General features: G+C 46.6%; 1 protein-coding gene across 2 annotated transcripts in view; it reads right to left on the bottom strand.

Annotated features, from left to right (window-relative positions):
- The window catches only part of CAMSAP1 (calmodulin regulated spectrin associated protein 1), a 124,447-nt gene that overhangs the window by 2,875 nt on the left and 100,747 nt on the right, over positions 1–20,825 (bottom strand). For both annotated transcript variants that reach the window (XM_068249202.1, XM_068249203.1), the window contains 5 exons: positions 15,208–15,344; positions 11,167–11,381; positions 10,925–11,027; positions 9,892–10,007; positions 1,699–1,817 (listed from right to left, as the gene is read on the bottom strand). In XM_068249202.1, the coding sequence (XP_068105303.1) occupies positions 1,699–1,817; positions 9,892–10,007; positions 10,925–11,027; positions 11,167–11,381; positions 15,208–15,344 (690 nt within the window). The remainder of the gene's footprint in view (positions 1–1,698; positions 1,818–9,891; positions 10,008–10,924; positions 11,028–11,166; positions 11,382–15,207; positions 15,345–20,825) is intronic.

Raw genomic sequence — 20,825 nt, 5'->3', positions numbered from 1 at the left:
CCTTATTCCACAGTGCCTGCCCCTTCCTGCCTCATCCCACAGTGCCCACCCCTTCCTACCTCATTCCACAGTGCCCGCCCCTTCCTACATCATTTCACAGTGCCCGCCCCCTTCCTGCATCATTCCACAGTGCCCACCCCCTTCCTGCTTCATTCCACAGTGCCTGCCCTTTTCTGCCTCATCCCACAATGCCACCCCTCCCTGCCTCATTCCACAGTGCCTGCCCCTTCCTGCCTCATTCCACAGTGCCCACCCCTTCCTACCTCATTCCACAGTGCCCGCCCCTTCCTACATCATTTCACAGTGCCCACCCCCTTCCTACCTCATTCCACAGTGCCCACCCCTTTCTACATCATTTCACAGTGCCCACCCCCTTCCTGCCTCATTCCACAGTGCCCACCCCTCCCTGCCTCATTCCACAGTGCCTGCCCCTTCCTGCCTCATTCCACAGTGCCTGCCCCTTCCTGCCTCATCCCACAGTGCCCGCCCCTTCCTACATCATTCCACAGTGCCCGCCCCTTCCTACATCATTTCACAGTACCCGCCCCCTTCCTGCATCATTCCACAGTGCCAACCCCCTTCCTGCTTCATTCCACAATGCCTGCCCTTTTCTGCCTCATCCCACAATGCCACCCCTCCCTGCCTCATTCCACAGTGCCTGCCCTTTTCTGCCTCATTCCACAGTGCCTGCCCTTTTCTGCCTCATCCCACAATGCCACCCCTTCCTACCTCATTCCACAGTGCCTGCCCTTTTCTGCCTCATCCCACAATGCCTGCCCCTTCCTGCCTCATTCCACATTGCCCGCCCCTTCCTGCCTCATTCCACAGTGCCCGCCCCTTCTGCACCATTCCACAGTGCCTGCCCCTTCCCACATCACCAAGATGCCATCTGTCACCATCTCTAGTCACATGATGTTGAGGGCAGGATTACTGATTTTCAGCCTAGTGCCAGATGACTAATGGGAACAGCTTATAGAGGGAGGAAGGGTCGGGCATTATGCATAACCCAGATGTCAGTCTCACTCCATAAACAGAAGAATAAACTATAGAAGAGTATATTCTAAGTCTAACTACTACTCTTATCACACAATTCTTATGTACAGGATTCGGTAGATTTCAAAAGTTCTTGTTGGATTCAGATTCAAGGAAATGTGCGATTCGCCCCTCCGCTACTTCATATATACTGTGCACAAATCCCTCCAGCACTAACCGTTCTGCTGTAACTCCTGGAATACAGAGCTGTATGTTCTGACCAAACAGGGAATATCCCCCCCCCCCCAGGACCGCCATGCGACCCCTCCCCCCTTCACTGCGGTGAATAGGCAGCGACACACACACACAGTACACACACACACACACACACACACACACACACACACTGTACACACACACACACACAGACACACACATTGTCACCATTATGACACGGTCTGAGCTCACTACAGCTGCAGAGCAGATTCCCTGTTGGAACCTAAAGCCGGCAGTCCCTCTTACACACAGACACACACACACATATATACACACACACACACACACACTCTGCACGCACACACACACACACACACTCTGCACGCACACACACACACACACACAGAGTCACCATTATGACACGGTCTGAGCTCACTACAGCTGCAGAGCAGATTCCCTGTCGGAGAGTGAAGCCGGCAGTCCCTCTTACACACAGACAGCATCGCTCACCTCCAGAGTCTGATTCTTCTGTGCTTCGTTCACCTTCCCGGCCAGGCAGCAGTGGGCCAGAGCGTTGTGGATGATGGGCTTGTTTGATTTGCTGCTGGGCTCTTTATAAAGTTTTGGACCTGAACGGAAATAATGAAGACAGGATAACACAGAGCTGTAGATCAGAATCCTCAGAATGTTTCTCTCTCTCGTGAAACAGAAGAAAAGGGATGGTCAAGTGAGATACAAATCATATCAGTTGATGCAGGATTATGCAAATGTCTCCACCTTGAAAATGGACCAATTGAATTTGACTTCAGCAGGACTTGATCGGTTAATTTTAAAGAGAAACTGCAGTGAAAATAATGTAATAAAAAAGCTTTATTTTTACAATAATTATGTAAAAAGGATTTCCTCTCTCCCTGATTTACATTCTGACATTTATCACATGGTGACATTTTTACTGCTGGCAGGTGATGTCAGTGGAAGGAGATGCTGCTTGCTGTTTTGGAAGATGGAAACAGCTGTAAACAACTGTTATTTCCCACAATTCAATTAAGGTTCACAGACAGGAAACTGTCAGTACCCATGGTCATGACATCACACTGTGGGAGGGGTTTCACCCCAATATCAGCCATACAGCGCCTCCTGATGATCAGTTTGTGAAAAGTAATAGATTTCTCATGGGAAAGGGGGTATCAGCTACTGATTGGGATGAAGTTCACTTCTTGGTTACGGTTTCTCTTTAAGCTGCAAACATTTGCATAATGCTGCATCAACTTGAAATTATTTCCATCTCATTGACCATCCCTGCTGACAAATACTAAGCAGCAGTAAGGTGCAGGAAGAGACAATCCGACCAATCATAGCACACTGAATCTAGCCAATGGGAGCAGAGGGGGAGGAGCCGGCTTGTCCAGCCACTGGGTATGTTTATTGCCTAGAATGAAGCAGCACAGAAAGCGGACACATACTGTATGTATTGTTAAAGCATGATATGTCCTGATCAGTGTGTCATTTCCAAACCTCTCTGTCACCGCTATTTATTAAATAGTAACGCAGCAGTGATGAGCGGTGACATGGCGGCTCCACGTCAATTGCCGTAATACTTTACTTTACAGATACAATTATTGTGACTCTGTACAAATAACCAGCTGACATATCATTGCATTCCAGCAGATCTGGAGGTGTGGCTAGCTTACAGGGATAACAAAGGATGATTTGCATATTCAGCAGTGATGCCTTGTGGGAGACATCATAGGCTCACTCCAACCTGAATTATCACAAATACCTTCTGTTTTAAAGGGAACCAGAGAGGAAGCACCCTTGTGTAATTTACCATATATATCAGTAAGAACATTAGAGAAAACACTTACCCTGCTCTCTGTTTCCTCCTCACTGCTAAAAGTGTCTGTTAGCAGCTGTGATAAGAATCCCGGACTGAGCATTCAGTCTGGCTTTGCAGGGAATAATTATAGCTGAGTCATTATAGCAGAGCCACAAGGGGGCAGGCTTGGGCTTGAAAAGACTCCAGAGAAGACAGACTCAGCTATAATCTTTCCGTAGCAAAGCCAGACTGAGTGCTCAGTCGGGGATTCTTATCAGAGGTGATAACAGTCAGATTAAACAGAGAACAATGAAACAAGGAGCAGATTAGGTGTTTACTGTCATGTTCCCACTGATTTATAAGGTAAAATACAAGAGGGTGCTTTATCTCTGGTTCTCTTAACCCCCTTGGCGGTATGAAAAATACCGCCAGGGGGAAGCGCAGCAGTTTTTTTTTATTTTTTTTTTTTTTAAATCATGTAGCGAGCCGAGGGCTCGCTACATGATAGCCGCTGCTCAGCGGCATCCCCCCGCCCGCTTCGATCGCCTTTGGCGATCTCCGATCAGGAAATCCCGTTCAAAGAACGGGATTTCCTGGAGGGCTTCCCCCGTCGCCATGGCGACGGGGCGGGATGACGTCACCGACGTCGGGACGTCATTGGGAGTCCCGGGCCACCCCTCGGCGCTGCCTGGCACTGATTGGCCAGGCAGCGCACGGGGTCTTGGGGGGGGGGGGGCCGCGCGCCGCACTGGATAGCGGCGATCGGGCGCGCGGCGGCGGCGATCGGGGTGCTGGCGCAGCTAGCAAAGGGCTAGCTGCGTCCAGCAAAAAAAAAAATTATGTAAATCAGCCCAGCAGGGCCTGAGCGGCACCCTCCGGCGGCTTACCCCGTGTCACACACGGGGTTACCGCTAAGGAGGTTAAGGGCCCTTTTCCACCAGTGCGTTTGCGCTGGCTGAATCGCAAAGTCGCAAACCGCTAGCGATTTTACAATCACTACGGTTTACTTTTTAACATAGGAATCGCGGTAGGTCATTTCCACTACCGCGATTCGTTTTTGACGGGAACGCGAACGCGCGGCGGAGCGATATTTGCCGCGATTCTGCTATGCAGTGCATAGCATAGCAAAATCGCGGCCGCGAACGTCGGGGAATCGCCGGTAATTGCGATTCAGCAATCGCTAGCGTTCAGCGTGAACGCTAGCGACTGCTAGTGGAAAAGGGCCCTTAAAGCAGACCTGAACTCTGCACGTCCTCTGTGCTCTAAAAGATAAGCAACAGCATAATAACCTTTACACAAAATACATTTCTTTGTTGCAGCCGATACACATCTTGCAATAAATCTGTAGTGTGTCTACTTCCTGCTTTCATGGGGGCAGACATATTGTTATCCTGTGCTTACAGCTGAGCTTATCTCCCATCTCTGCCGTGGTAGTCATGTGACACAGGGGAAAGATCAAATTACCACTTATTATTATTATTATTTATATAGCGCCAACATATTCCGCAACGCTTTACAAAGCACAATAAGACGACAAGGGGAACATAGATATACTAACAAATGTACAGCAGAGTTCCAAGCAGCACAAATATTGTGACGTAAACATTAGGAGGATGACCCTGCCCTTGCCAGCTTACAATCTAATGGGTTGTGGGGGACACACTAGGTAAGGGGGTGGAGGATGGATGAGGCAGTGATTCTTTGCCTCTGATTACATTGTGACAGATAAGTAAATAAGGGCTATAGAATGTTATAAGCTTGTCTGAAAAGGTGTGTTTTAAGTGTGCGTTTGAAGATGTCCAGGTTTGGAGCATGACGTACAGGCTGTGGAAGAGAGTTCCAGATAAGGGATGATGCTCGTGTAAAGTCCTGGATGCCAGCATGAGAGGAGGTGATCAGCTTAGAGGCCAGGAGAATTTCTTGGGAGGAGCGGAGGTTGCGGGAGGGACAATATCTTGAGATTAGTGATGAGATGTATGGAGGGCACAACTCATGGAGGGCTTTGTACATTAGAGTCAAGAGTTTGAACTGGATCCTCTGGGTAATAGGTAACCAGTGGAGAGAACGGCACAGTGGGGCTGCATCGGAAGAGCGTGTGGAGAGGTGAATGAGGCGGGCCGCTGAATTTAGAAGGGATTGGAGAGGTGCTAGCCTGTTTTTTGGTAGGCCACAGAGCAGGGTGTTGCAGTAGTCTAGGCGGGAGATGATTAAGGCATGTACAAGCATCTTGGTGGCCTCTTGTGTGAGGAAGGGACGGATACGGAATATATTTTTGAGCTGGAAATAGCAGGTGGTGGTTAATGAGGCAATGTGAGGTTTAAAGGAGAGCTCTGAGTCGAGTATAACCCCCAAGCAGCGGGCCTTAGTGGTTGAGGTTATTGGGGTGTTGTCTACCGTTATGGTTGCAATTGGTTGCAATTGGTGGGGGTGTAGATCGCGATGGTGGAAAAATCTGAATTTCCGTTTTACTCATGTTGAGTTTGAGGAAGCGGGAGGACATAAATGCAGAAACGGCACATAGACAGTAGGGGACTCTGGATAGTAGTGATGACAGATCAGGAGCTGAGAGATAGATTTGGGTGTCATCCGCATAGAGGTGATACTGGAAGCCAAAAGAGTTAATTAGTTGTCCCAGGCCCTGAGTGTAGACTGAGAAAAGAAGTGGCCCAAGAACAGAGCCTTGAGGAACACCAACAGACAGTGGGCGTGAGGAGGAATTGGTGTTAAAGAAGGACACAGTGTAAGAGCGTCCAGAGCGATAAGAGGAGATCCAGGAATGTGCTTGTCCCTTGATTCCTAAAGATGACAGTGTCTGCAGAAGCAGAGCATGATCAACCGTGTCAAAGGCAGAGGAAAGGTCAAGGAGTATTAGAATGGAGAACTGGCCTTTGGATTTAGCTACCAGTAGTTCATTAGCAACTTTCGTGAGGACAGTTTCGGTGGAATGCTGTGTGCGGAATCCAGATTGAAAGGGGTCAAGTAAGGAATTGGTAGAGAGAAAGGCAGACAATTCTGAATGGATGTGACGTTCCAGCAGTTTAGAAACAAAGGGGAGGAGCGAGACAGGCCGGTAATTGGTTAGAGAAGCTGGATCAAGAGAGGGTTTTTTGATAGGTGGTGTGATGATAGCTTGTTTGAGTAAGGAAGGAAAAGTGCCAGCGGAGATAGAAAGATTGAATAGAGTTGTTAAAGCGGGATTAAGGGAGGAGGAAAGCTGGGGGATTAGATGAGAGGGAATGGGGTCCAGGGCACAGGTAGTGAGATGCGCTTTGGAGATTAGTGAGGAAAGACACTGTTCAGTTAGTGTGGTGAAAGATGTTAGAGTGGGAGAGTGGTCTTGTGGATCGGGGGGAAGGAAGTTAGTGGTGGGCGAGGGTGCAGGCGGACAGAAGGAATTTATACAGTAGGTGACGGTTGAGCTGGTAAAAAATGGTTGCATGTTGAAGCTATTACGTATTGCATCAATCTTGCTTGTAAAGTATGATGCAAAGTCGTCGGTTGACAGACATGTGGGGGGAGGAGGTGGGGGACAAAGTAGGGAGTTAAAGGTGTTGAACAATTGTTTTGGGTTGTGGGACTGTGAGGAAATGAGTGAGGAGAAATAAGACTGCTTAGCAGAGGTGAGGGCATCCCTGAGCTCCTGCATAGTTTATAGTGATTGAAGTCATCTACAGCAGTGCTCTTTCTCCAGCACCTTTCTGCCACCCTGAAGCACCATTTCAGCTGTTTGATTTGTTCAGTGAGCCAGGGCTGCCGGTTGGTTCGGCAGGGGCGGGTGGTGGCGAGTGGGGCAGCTGAATTCATGGCAGAGGAGACTACACTAAATAAGTAACTGGATGCTGCCTCTGGGTCAGTGTAGGATGACAGAGTACTTAGAGGTTGCAAGGCTTCAGTCAGGGTATTCAGATCCAGGTTGCGGTAGTTCCTGTGCATGGCCGGATAGTGTTGGAGGAGGTGACGGTAGAGAGGAATTGATTGAGAAGGTAAGAAGGTTGTGGTCTGAGAGGGGAAGCGGAGTGTTATGGAAGCTTGAAATAGAGCAGAGGAGGGTAAAGACAAGGTCGAGAGTGTGGCCGTCTTTGTGGGTGGAAGTGGAGGACCATTGGGCGAGGTCAAACGAGGAGGTGAGAGAGTGCAGTTTGGTGGCAGTAGGGCAGTTAGTATCGATGGGTATATTAAAATCTCCAATGATGATAGAGGGTATATCAGTGGAGAGGAACTGGAGAAGCCATGCTGAAAAGTGATCAATGAAAGTAGAGGCTGGTCCAGGCGGGCGGTAGATAACAGCAATCTGAATGTGGTATGGAGAGTAGTGGCTGGATAGTGTACTGGTTAAGGGCTCTGCCTTTAACATGGGAGTCCAGGGTTCGAATCCTGGCTAGGTCAAGTACCTATTCAGTAAGGAGTTCAAGGCAAGACTCCCTAACGCTGCAGGGTGGCCTCTTGAGCGCGTCCCAGTGGCTGCAGCTCTTGAGCGCTTTGAGTCCTACAGGAGAAAAGCGCTATACAAATGTTCAGATTATTATTATTATTATTATTAGAGACGGACAGCATGAACTTCAAAGGATGAGAGTGAGAGTGCGGGCAGTGGTGTGAGTGGCTTAAAGGAGCAGTGTTCAGAGAGGAGGATCCCCACCCCACCTCCCTGTTTGTGGCCAGGTCTAGGGGCATGACTACGTTTTAGTCCACCATGTGTTAGAGCAGCTGGAGACACCGTGTCTGATGGAGTTAGCCATGTTTCGGTGAGCCCCAGGAAGGTGAAAGTGTTGGAGATAAACAAGGCGGGAGTTCCATAGAGCCCCAGATATGGGGAGGGGAGAGCAGGGAAGAAGGGGGATGTCGATAAGGTTGTAGGTGTTCTGGGAGGGGAGGTGGTGAGGTTTGTTATTGGTGGAATGAGTTGTAGTCTGAGCAGTGTGAGGTCTAGGAGTGGGCCCTGGGTTCGGTGATATGTCCCCAGAAGCCAGGAGTAGTAGTAGGCAGAGCAGAGAGATGTGGGGGTGGGACTTGTGTGTATGAAAGTTAGGTTTAGTGAGAGCAGAGGAGGGGTAGTGTGAGCACAGAAATATGAATAGTTCGTTGGCTAGAGAGAAGGGGAGCCAATAGCAGAGAGGGAGCAATCTGTATGGTGTTGCTGGCAGTGGGAGGATGAAGTGACATGTGGATTTTCAGGAACAGAAGGCAAAAAGAAGCGGTTGAGAGAAACATCTTATACATTCTGAAGTGCTATATAGGGAGATCGATAGCTGACAGCAGGAGGGTGGGGTATGTTTAGATACAGGAATTGCAGAAACAGGCAAGCATATGGTGAAGCAGATAAAAAACAGTTGATTAGCAAACCATGTAACCGAAGTGCAGAGTCTCCAGGCAGTTCCCTCTGTTCCCTTCTGGTTCAATTCTGGTCTAATTCGGGTCTTTTGCTGTGCACTTCTAATCGTGCACTTAAAATTAATGCACATCTGACTACAGTCATATCTGACTTAGAAACAGATGAGGGGGAATTAGACAGGCTAAACTCTCTAAATACACACTGGGTGCATTTCTCGGTTTTCCTTCTGTTCTGTGCAAGAGTTCAGGTCCACTTTAAGAAGGCAAACTTGTTTGCTTAAAGCGGACCCAAACCAAACATTTTTTTTATAAAAAATATTTAGTTGCACCGCTCTGACACATACAAATATAAACACTCCTTCAAGCCAATGAGCATTTCAGTGCATGCTTTTCACCCTTCTCTTTTCATAACTAGGGTTATACAGGTGGCAGCCATTAGCAATTCCTCCTTTGCCAGACACCATCTACTCCACCAGTCTGCCGGATTCTGTCCCGGCAATATGAAAGGAAGGGAGGGGTTTCTCCAATAACTGTAAAATATTTTATATTTGTCATCATGTAGCTGAAAAAAGGCTGCTATTTATTATTATAAATTTAGAAAATTATCTTGTATTTTTAATTTGGGTCCACTTTAACATTTTTAGTAAGAGGGCTTTTTGGTCCTTTGTAGCCCCTTACACACTGCTGGGAGTTCTCCATGAGCTTGCTGGGTGCTCTGTAACTTTACAGATATAGAGAGAGGGGTTTTGTGTTTAAAAAGCAGCTCCTATGGGAAAAAGGCACCACCTGTTAGTAGACAGATCAGTCCTAATCATTGCACTAAGTGCCTGTGATCAATGAGATGCCGTGATCATTGACAAAAGTGAAAGAGGAAGTAATGCGTGAATGTTTTACTGTGTACACAGTACACAAGAGGTCAAAACTGGAGGGTGGCATCTAGTGGCCAAATAGTAAATTACACACTAACACATTCAATAAAAAAATACACAACTCCCCCATTAAAATTAACCCCTTTCCTCCCCCCACTCTCCTATAGATACCAAACTAAAACATTTGTATGAAAAAAAAAACACATACTAAAATGGGGTACATTACTGTTATTTTTGCAAATAAGGGCTTGTAAGTAGTGACAGACGCAAAGCTGAGAAAATACACTTTAAATTATTGTAACAAAAGGGACAAATGGGCAAATAAAATGTGTGGCTGTTATCCACAGTAGCACATTGTATTTTAAAACTATAATGGCCGAAAAGTGAGAACATTTTTTTCCCATTTTTTTTTATTATTCCATTAAAATGCATTTAGAATAAAATATTTCTTAGCAAATGTACCACCCCAAAAAAAGCCTAATTAGTGGCAGAAAAAAACAAAACAAGATACAGATAATTTTATTGTGATAAGTAGTGATAAAGTTATTGGTGAATAAATGGGAAGAGCGCTAAAATGTGAAAATTCCTCTGGTCCAAAAGGTAAAAAACCCTCAGCAGTTAACCAGTTAAATTTCTTTCCACTCTTATGCAAACTGACAGAGAAGCTTTCGGAAGGTGGTAAGGACTCACCTGAATACTCGGCCACGGATGCGATAGAGGAGGCGGTGGAGGCGTTCTCCCAATCTCGCTCTGCCGCCCGACTCTGGTGCTTGTTCCCCGCAGACAAGGCTTCCATAGAGTCCGCTCTGCAGGGGGAAGAGGAGGAACACATTAACACACCAGCAGCTACACCAATGTACAGTCATCTGACTTCACTACATCCACACACACTGCAGCTAGTTTACTATCAGTACAGGCACATGGTAACAGCTTATACTGTACATTCTGGAGGCAGCAGAGATCAGCACACACTGCAGCTAGTTTACTATCAGTACAGGCACATGGTAACAGCTTATACTGTACATACTAGAGGCAGCAGAGATCACACACACTGTGGCTAGTTTACTATCAGTACAGGTATAGAGTAACAGCTTATACTGTACATACTGGAGGGAGCAGAGATCAGCACACACTGCAGCTGGTGTACTATCAGTACAGGCACAGGGTAACAGCTTATACTGTACATACTGGGGGTAGCAGAGATCAGCACACACTGCAGCTAGTTTACTATTAGCACAGGCACAGAGTAACAGCTTATACTGTACATACTGGAGGTAGCAGAGATCAGCGCACGCTGCAGCTAGCTTACTATCAGCACAGGCACAAACAGCTTATACTGTACATACGGGAGGTAGCAGAGATCAGCACACGTTGCAGCTAGTTTACTATCAGTACAGGCACAGAGTAACAGCGTATACTGTACATACTGTGGATAGCAAAGATCAGCATACACTGCAGCTAGTTTACTATTAGCACACACTGCAGCTAGTTTACTATCAGCACAGAGTAACAGCTTAAACTGTACATACTGTGGATAGCAAAGATCAGCATACACTGCAGCTAGTTTACCATTAGCACACACTGCAGCTAGTTTACTACCAGCACAGGCACAGAGTAATAGTTTATACTGTACATACTGGAGGTAGCAGAGATCAGCACACGCTGCAGCTACTAGTTTACTATCAATACAGACACAGAGTAACCGCCTGTAATGTATGTGTACCTGTGTGATGGCGTTCCTCCGGAATGGACGCTTTCAGCCTCCGTAGTTGCACCAGATGCTAATGAAAGACTTGACCCGGACTGCGCACTGCTTAAGTTATCAGCTTTTGGGAAACAGAAGAGAAAACATAGCATGTAGTTAATGTATAGACAACACTTACTCATACAATAGAGATATAGGGGAAGATACAGAAGAGCTCACAATCTACTACGTCACGAATTAGCGTCAGACAGTGGTCTTACGTGTGGAGGAGTATTTGGTTCCTGAGTCGCTGTAGGATTCCTCTCGGTGGACAGATTTGGGCCGGGATTTCTTGGGTTTGGGTTTTGCTTTAGGTCGCCCTAGGCCTTGTTCCTCCAATATCTGCTGCTGCTTCCGTCTCAGGTATTCCTGCTTGATGAGCTCTCTCCTGGCCTTCTCCTCGTCCTTCCGTATCCGCTCCTCCTCCGCCTTCCGCCTGCAAAGAGGAGCACCGCATGAGAATCACACTCCACTCCGCCACCTTTCACAGTTTGGATGTGGTCTGGAGGGAACCTGCCTGTGCGGTTAGGGGGCAGAACGGTTTTGGTGTGATTCGCTAGAAAGATAGTACTGGGGGGTGGAAGGAGCCAAATATAGGTTATGCAATAAAACAAAAAGTTCCGGCATCCATGATTGTGACCATATTTTAAAGGCACTTGTATTGACCTGGAGAAGCGAGCGGAGACCCGTGAAACGCCTTGTCCTTTTAATCATGCTGAATAAATAATTTAATCTTTTTACATTAACTCTGTGGTTTGGGTTATTCTGCCAGGAATGGTAAAAACACTTCCCTCCCCCTTATTATTTTTTGTTACATTACCTATGTTTGGCCACCTCCACCCCCAGTACTGTACATTATATCACCTTCCGGATGTGGTGTTATCTACGCCCAACCAGCAGTGCGACCATCCAGTGCCAGTAGGACCTGGATTACGGAGCTGGGACGTTATTTCCCCGCAGGTGATATATGCTGGTTGCAGGGACTGCCGCCCACCTTTGTGAGTATAAATACTCTTATACTACAATCTAATATCTAATACCCCACAATACTGCACCATGTGGCTCCTGGTCTCTCCTTGTCATACAGGTGAGCGTGGAATCCCCACAGTGACCACCTTTACTCCAGGAGACAGATCACACTCCAGATTTGACCAGTGAGGTCAGGATGGTTTGCTGGAGCGAGCGTCTCATCACATGTAGGGCTAGTTCTTCATATTGGCTCTTATTCAACTCTCTTTTTCTCCTCGGTGAGATCTTAACACTTTGTGGATAAAATGCCCTTTAAGCCACCAGCAAGCAAGAAAATACTCAGAAAGATGAGGCCAGAACTTTTTCATCCACTTTTGGGTACTTTTTCAACTGCAAAGTGCTGAAAAGTCATTTTAAAGTGGATCCGAGATGAAAAACTAACTAAAACAAGTAACTTGTCTATATATCTTACGTGAAGTTTCGATAGTTTACACAGCATATCTAGCTGCAAACAGCTTCAATAGTTTATGATCATTTATTGCTGTGATACAATGACAGCAGCCATGTTCTGTTTGTCACATTGTCACAGGCAAGCTGATAGCATCTGCAGCCCTCAGCTCAATCCCTTCTCCTCGTCCCCTCTGCCTCTGAAATCTCTGGCTAGTAACCTCCTCCTCTTCCTGCCCAGACTGAACTCCCATAAGCCCTTGTTACAGTGCCAAGGCTCTCTGAAAAGCTGTGGGCGTGGCTTGTTTAGTTTATAGGGAATTAGTATTAAAACAAAACAAAAAAAGGTATTTGGCTTGAGGAATTCCCTATAAACTATATGAAAGGAACACAATTATGCAATGAGTAAAAGTTTATCTCTGATCCACTTTAAACAGAAGATGAAAAATTATCTCCTACGAAAAAAGTTAGGAGAAGAAGTGAACTGGTTCCGGACCGACGCAGTACGAATCTACGTCCAGCAGGTGGTGCTGTCGCTCTGACTGGATGTAGAGTCAACGTCACAATGAATCGCGCTGTTCTGACATCTATAAGACAGCAGAGCTGTGTAAGCAGGTCAGGAACCGTTTCTATTGGCTCCTGAATGTGTGATCACGGAGAGCCAATCCCATTGGCTCCCATTGATATACAGTGTCAGGAGCCAAAGAAAGCTGCTCCTGACTGGCTGACAGCGCTCTGCCGTCATAGAGACGGCAGAGAGAGGAGCCTGCGGCGTTGGGGCAGCGTTGTGACCGGCAAGATCAGCAGGTATGTGCGGTCGATTCGTCAAGAGGCGGCGTTTTCCTGTACCAGCAGTCTCTGGTCCTTAAAGAGGAACTGTTGCAGAAACCTTAAAATGTAAACACATACAAATAAGTAGTACGTTTTTTCCAGAGTAAAATGATCCATAAATGACTTTTCTCCTATGTTGCTGTCACTTACAGTAGGTAGTAGAAATCTGACATTACCGACAGGTTTTGGACTAATCCATCTCTCCATAGGGGATTCTCAGCATGGCCTTTATTCTTTATAAAGACACTCCCTAAAAAATATTTATACAATGATGCTGCCCAGCCTCCCTGCTCACTTTTTTGGCAGTTGGACGGAGCAACTGCCATTTACTAAGTGCATTTTGAAAATGAAAAAAATCCCTGTGAACCCCCCATGAGGAAATGGGCTAGTCCAAAACCTGTTGGTTCTGTCAGATTTCCACTACCTACTGTAAGTGACAGCAACATAGGAGAAAAGTAATTTAGATCTAATTTTACGCTGAAAGAAACGCATTTCTTAATTGTATATGTTTACATATATTTGAAATTGTAAGATTTTTGTGACAATGGTCATATAAGGGGGCAGACTGCTGGTATGGAAGTGGTTAATAAGGGCCACAATAGCCTCAATTCAGCTCTGTTTGCTAATTCATAAAAATGTTCACAGGTGTGGCAGAAGTTCATTAACATACGTAAAAAATGGGCTACAATTTGACAAAGGCCTGTTCGGTAACAGCAGAGCAGTGTGGAGTGTCTCAGTGTTACATGATGTTCCGTGCAGTGACAGCATTACAATAGTAAGAGGCATCCCTTTAGAATGCACGTTTGTTATACTGCTTCTGCTTGCTCTGAATCTGTCTATTAGTCTAACATTTTATTGCCACAGCTTACATGAACAGCAAGAAATATTACACATGCCCTGCTTTGGTGATTTCCCCACTAGCTCCTACACATCATGAAACAGGAACCTAAAGGGTTAAACATCTAAAGGGCTGCAGGGGAAACCTCTTTTATTCCGCTTTCTTTTCCATTGCCGGTAGGTGGGGGGGGGGGGGGGGGATTAGAGAAGCATGGCCCTCCTGAGAAGCTATCGCATCCTATCAGCAGGACTTCCAGGTCACGGGCTGTTTCTAGTGGCTCTGCTCCTGTCAGTTACAGCTCATCTCTCTCTGCTTCTGTGAGTCACGGCTCCTGCACAGTCTCTGCACTGTTTCCGACACACCAGAGGTGCCGCTAATCACTGTGCAGGTTTCAGGGCTTTACCGCATGATCTAGTCTTCATGAATTGACATTTACTGACGTGTTGAGGAGTTTTCCGCATAAGGTGGTAATTTACCTCACTGCTCGGTAATTTCAGCTTCTCATGCGGTAGCAGACTTTATGATTTGACACTTAAAGGGAACCAGAGAGGAAGCACCCTTGTGTATTTTACCATGTATATCAGTAAGAACATTAGAGAAAACACTTACCATGCTCTCTGTTTCCTCCTCACTGCTAAAAGTGTCTGTTATCAGCAGTCACAAGAATCCCAGACTGAGCAATTAAATCTGGCTTTGCTGGGAATGATTATTGCTGAGTCATTATAGCAAAGCCACAAGGGGGCAGGCTTGGGCTTGAAATAACACCACAGGAGACAGACTTAGCTATAATCTTTCTGTAGCAAAGCTAGACGGAGCAGCCTGACTTCTCAGTCCGGGATTCTTATCAGACGTGATAACAGTCAGATTACACAGAGAACAATGAAACAAAGGGCAGATTAGGTGTTTACTGTCATGTTCCCACTGATTTATAAGGTAAAATACAAGAGGGTGCTTCATCTCTGGTTCTCTTTAAGTGCTCGGTAAAATCACCTGTTTTCTGCATTACAGTAATACTTTATGAATGGAGGCCGATGTGATAGGATTATGCAAACAGGTCAAACGGCTTCGTGTGACAATTCTGCAGGACTAGAAGCTAATGATGGCTTCCCACAGAAAACAAGCAGCAGTTCCCGGCTGATGTACAGAGAAACCTCCCAGACTTATCCTGAGACATTACCGGGCCTCATCCCGCTTCATCTCCACTTCAGTCTCCAGCTGCTGCTTCCGGAGCCGCGCCTCCTCTGCCTTCCTCTGCTGCTTCATCAGGAACGCCGCCCGCTTCTTCGCCAGCTCGTCCTCCGCCTTCTGCTCGTCCTACAGACACACATACAGACTGATAAGCCTTCATAGCTCTGCCATATACCACAGCGCTGTACAGAGATCACTGATCCATTCCCATCAGTCTCTATACCAGAGGAGCTTACACTCTAATGTCCTCACCACAGTCACACACTATTATTATTATACATTTATATAGCTCTGACATATTCCACAGCACTGTACAGAGATCACTGATCCATTCCCATCACCCTCTGCACTAGAGGAGCTTACACTCGAATGTCCTCACCACAGTCACACACTATTATTATTATTATTATACATTTATATAGCTCTGACATATTCCACAGCGCTGTACAGAGATCACCGATCCATTCCCATCACTCTCTGCACCAGAGGAGCTTACACTCTAATGTCCTCACCACAGTCACACACTATTATTATACATTTATATAGCTGACATATTCCACAGCAGTGTACAGAGATCACCGATTCACACTGAACATACTGAAGGCAGCAGAGATCAGCACACACTGCAGCTAGTTTACTATCAGTACAGGCACAGAGTAACAGCTTATACTGTACATACTGGAGGTAGCAGAGATCAGCACACACTGCAGCTAGTTTACTATCAGTACAGGCACAGAGTAACAGCTTATACTGTACATCCTGGAGGTAGCAGAGATCAGCACACACTGCAGCTAGTTTACTATCAGTACAGGCACAGAGTAACAGCTTATACTGTACATACTGGAGGTAGCAGAGATCAGCACACACTGCAGCTAGTTTACTATCAGGATAGGCACAGAGTAACAGCTTATACTGTACATACTGGAGGTAGCAGAGATCAGCACACACTGCAGCTAGTTTACCATCAGTACAGGCACAGAGTAACAGCTTATACTGTACATACTGGAGGTAGCAGAGATCACCACACACTGCAGCTAGTTTACTATCAGTACAGGCACAGAGTAACAGCTTATACTGTACATACTGGAGGCAGCAGAGATCAGCACACACTGCAGCTAGTATACTATCAGGATAGGCACAGAGTAACAGCTTATAACGTACATACTGGAGGCAGCAGAGATCAGCACACACTGCAGCTAGTATACTATCAGGATAGGCATAGAGTAAAAGCTCATAAAGGCCAGTATCTTGAAATGGTGGTATATTTAAGCATATAAATGTATTTCATAACTGATTAGAGACTCATTTAAGTGAGATACAACTGGGACATAACACTCACAGTGTTCTCTCCAGAAACTTTTTCCAGCTGGGTGGCATGAGACAGTAGCTTGGTGGGTGCAACGGGGGAATGCAGGAGGAGCAATTCTGCTTACAGCATAGGAGGAGGAGGAGGCAAGCGAATGACAGCCGGGTGTTCAACAAAATTAGCTGGGTGGGGCACCTCGCTAAAAGCGCCTGGGGATAACACTAATTCAATAAAAATGTGTTATCCTCCTCCTTTTTACCCATACAGCTACCATATTTGCTTTTGTGCACAAAGTTTACATATTACAAATTCCCAAAGTACAGTTTATCTGCTCTGAAGGCTGCCATTGCATTTTATTGCATAGCTGCTGTATTTATACATTAATATCTAGTGATCACTACTCAACTGCACACATACTAAAAAGCAGAGCGCTCAGTTTCTGCACTTTGCTAATGTTTACTAAATATATCTGACAAAGCAATGCAAACAAAATATAATGTTATCACCTCTTTAGATGCGGCCAGAAGCTTTCCACTGAGGCAAGGATCTTTCCACTGAAGAACAAAGTGCTGTGTTTAACTGTTTGAATGCTGTTCTGCTACTTTTTTTGTGGTAGTAGATTTTATGTAGTAAATCTTGCAGTGTTCCCCAACCCTGTCCTCAAGTACCACCAACAGTGCATGTTTTGTGAAAATCCACAGAGGTAGATATTCAGCTCTGCTGAGACACTAATTACCTCACCTGTGCATGTTTGTGGTTTTCTGCAAAACATGTACTGTTGGTGGGCCTTGAGGACAGGGTTGGGGAACTCTGTTTTAGACCAAAGAGGAAATACCACGTTAAAGGACACTCGAGGGGACATGTGACACGATGAGATAGACATGGGTATGTACAGTGCTTAGCACACAAATAACTAGGCTGTGTTCCTTTTTTCCTTTCTCTGCCTGAAAGAGTTAAATATCAGGTATGTAAGTGGCAGTTCCTGTCTGATGCTGGGAATACACGGTTAGATCCGGCGGCTCGATTACCCGCCGTATCGACTGCCGCCGCGTCCCTGCGGCCGCTCAGATCAATTCCCGCTTGTCCCCGCAGACGCTTCCTTATCTTCCGCTCGATTTCCGCTATTGTATCGAGCAGGGAATCGATCCGCACGGTGATCGGACCTGTCGGAAATGCTCAATCAAGCCATCAGCGGCTCGATTGATAAGAAGAAACGCACATTGTATCCCCAGTATTAGTCAGGACTGTGTCAGACTACAGTGTGATCCTCACTGATAAGAAATTCCAACTATAAAACACTTTCCTAGCAGAAAATAGCTTCTGAGAGCAGGAAAGAGATAAAAAGAGTCAATAGTTCATAGATTTTAGCTCTGGCATACTTCAATGAATGTGTCATTGAGCAAAAACAATAACAGTTAAAACTTAAAAAGTAGATTTAAACATAAAATAAAACAGTGGAATGTCTTAGAAAGTCATTTTGAGGAGAAGGAAGATAGATACAATACTTGATTTCATTCGTTTGTTTTTGTCTCTGGTGTCCTTTAAGCCCGCTAACATTTTAAAACTAAAGGAGGCCACTAACAATCCAATTTCTAGCGAAAAATCGTTAGAATTATCAGATAATTTTGATTGGAAGAAAAATTGTTCACTGCACCATCAATGAACCAATCTTTGCTTCCTATCTATCACAACCAACAAGAAAATCTAAATTCTGATTTGATGAAAATCCAATCGGACGACAATTTTTATAATCGTTTGTAATCAATTGTACCGCAGAGATTATTTACAACCAATCCAATCAGAATTTCTGATCGCTCTAACGATTCTTTGGTAGAAAGTGGACCGTTAGTGGCCACCTTAAGTTATTCTCAGAGATGATTTTCTCTACAGTCTACACTGCTGTGGGTGTACAGAAGAGGGGGAGGGGAGGTGTAGGTTACCCTGAAGGAGGCGGCATAAACATACACAGCCAGCGCAGTCACAGAATCCATATAGGCAGGAGGTAGCATGGTCAGGGGTTATTCTGCCTCACATGTAATGTAATAAATGGGGAACTGGCAGAATATTTCTGCTCATTCACACGCTGATAGCATCCAGTAAGGCCCGGTTCACATTAGCGTTCCCTGTCCGGATTCGCCGGGCCGGATCTGGACCGTATACTGTACAAACGGAACGTACGTTCCGCATAGCAATGCAAAGTCTATGCGGACGTTCACACGCGTCCGTTCCGTACAGTACGGAGCCGGACCGGATCCGGACACTTTTCCAACATGCGCAATTTTTTGGGTCCGGATCTCCGGCCCACGCACCCGGACCGGAGTCGGACCTGAGCCTGACAGCACCATCCGGAACACAGAAACCAATGGGAAACGGAAGGCACAGAACACCTGGCTACAAAAACCTGACGTTCTACCCCACTTCCTATGCGTATGCAAGCGGCCATTTCGGATGGGGACACATGGGCCAAGCTTGTCTGGAGTGGAGCAGCAGTGACAGACGTGCTGGAACTGTTTGGCAGAATGTCGGAGGTGGAGGTGAGGCCTACAGCGGAGGAACCTGATTCTACAGGTGCACCAGGTGCATCTTCTGCTGACCCCAACATTTTTTTTATTTCAATTTCGCTATTTTTTGCCCACAGATCCGGATTGCAGCCAGATGCATGCCTGATGCAAACGGACCGGATCCGGATCGGAACCGTACGGTTCCGATCCGGATCAGGTCCTGATCTGATCAGGATCCGATCAGGATCCAGTCCGTTTGCATGGCAAAACGCAAGTGTGAACGGGGCCTAACACTCTGAATGGGAACCGACATGGCTGCTTATCCTGCAGCTACCACAAGGTGGCAGCATTTCTCTGTTACTCACAAATCCCTGCACTGTATGCCCAGCAGTACAATACAATAACATTTCTATAGTGCTTTTCTCCCATAGGACTCAAAGCGCCTGCAGTACAAACAATGACATGCTAATTGTTTGATTCCATATAAGTTTTGTTGTTCTGTATTGTTACAGAACAATGTGATTGGCCCAATTCTCGTCTAAATGCAATATGTAACAGAACCGGTAACAATTCAATGGACTAATTCAATGCTAACCATTCTAATAAATTACTTCTGTGTTTGGATGTGGAAGGAAAGCGGAGTGCTCGGAGGAAACCCACGTAGACACGGGGAGAACGTACAAACTCCTTGCAGATGTTGACTTGGCTGGGATTGGAACCGGGGACCCAGCGCTGCAAGGCGAGAGCACTAACCACTACGCCACCGTGCTGCCCATTAGTGACAAAATGTTTTCTAGCGTTTCTGCCTAGTGTGTTTCCTGCTTAAATGATAGCCTGGCCTTGTCACCAATACTCATGCCAGCCAGAAGTCATACAAGCTAGAGGGAGGCTGGGAGCTCACCAGGCAGTGCAGAAAACAATGCGGTTTTTTTGTTTTTTTTGCTGCATTTTTTGGTGCATTGCCCCCCCCCCCCCCCCCCAAGTTCTAAGCCAACGTGTGAAATGGTGCAGCTTGTTGGAGGACCGTGGTGGCGGCCATCTTTCTCCCCTTCTTTAACCACTTAAGGACCGGGCTCATTTGCGGCGATCTGTGCTGAGTGGGCTGGAGCCCACAGCACAGATAGTGTTTGAGCCAGGGCGACCAGACCCCCTCCCCCCCCTTTTTTTTCCCACTAGGGGGGATGTCCTGCTGGGGGGGTCTGATCGCCGCCGGCTATCTTTGTGTTGCGGGGGGGCTCATCAAAGCCCCCCTCCGCAGAGATTTTCTCCCTCCCTCTCCTTCCCTCCCTTTCCCTCTTGCTATGGGCGGCACAGGACGGAGACCCGTCCTGCGCCGCCTCTGATGGGCTTCAGCCTATCAGATGCCGGCGATCCCCGTTCAATCAGAGGCCGGGGATCGCCAATCTCCTTTACGGCGCTCGTTTCCATGTAAAACCACTAACGACCTGCCGCCGCCTATCGGGGGGGGGGGGGGGGGGGGATTGCGCTGGCTTTCACTAGTAGGCAGATACTCTAATGCAAGTACTCGGCTGGCAAAGCCAGCGTTGAAGGACACCGGGAGTGAGAGAGCTAGTTGACTGAAGTGTGGCTGGATTAGCTGCATGCTTGTTTCAGGTGTGATTCGGCCACTACTGCAGCCAAATTGACCAGCAGGACTGCCAGGCAACTGGTATTGTTTAACAGGAAAGAGAGATGGCCGCCTCCATATCCCTCTCGCTACAGGTGTGCTGTAAGACAGAAGACCTGCACACGTATTCAGGGTAAGGAGAGGAAGCAGATCATCATTATAAACAAAAAGAT

The sequence above is a fragment of the Hyperolius riggenbachi genome, chromosome 8, assembly GCF_040937935.1.
Source record: "Hyperolius riggenbachi isolate aHypRig1 chromosome 8, aHypRig1.pri, whole genome shotgun sequence".
Taxonomy (NCBI): domain Eukaryota; kingdom Metazoa; phylum Chordata; class Amphibia; order Anura; family Hyperoliidae; genus Hyperolius; species Hyperolius riggenbachi.
Note: the sequence above shows the minus strand (reverse complement) of the source record. Positions and strands in the feature narration are given on the sequence as shown.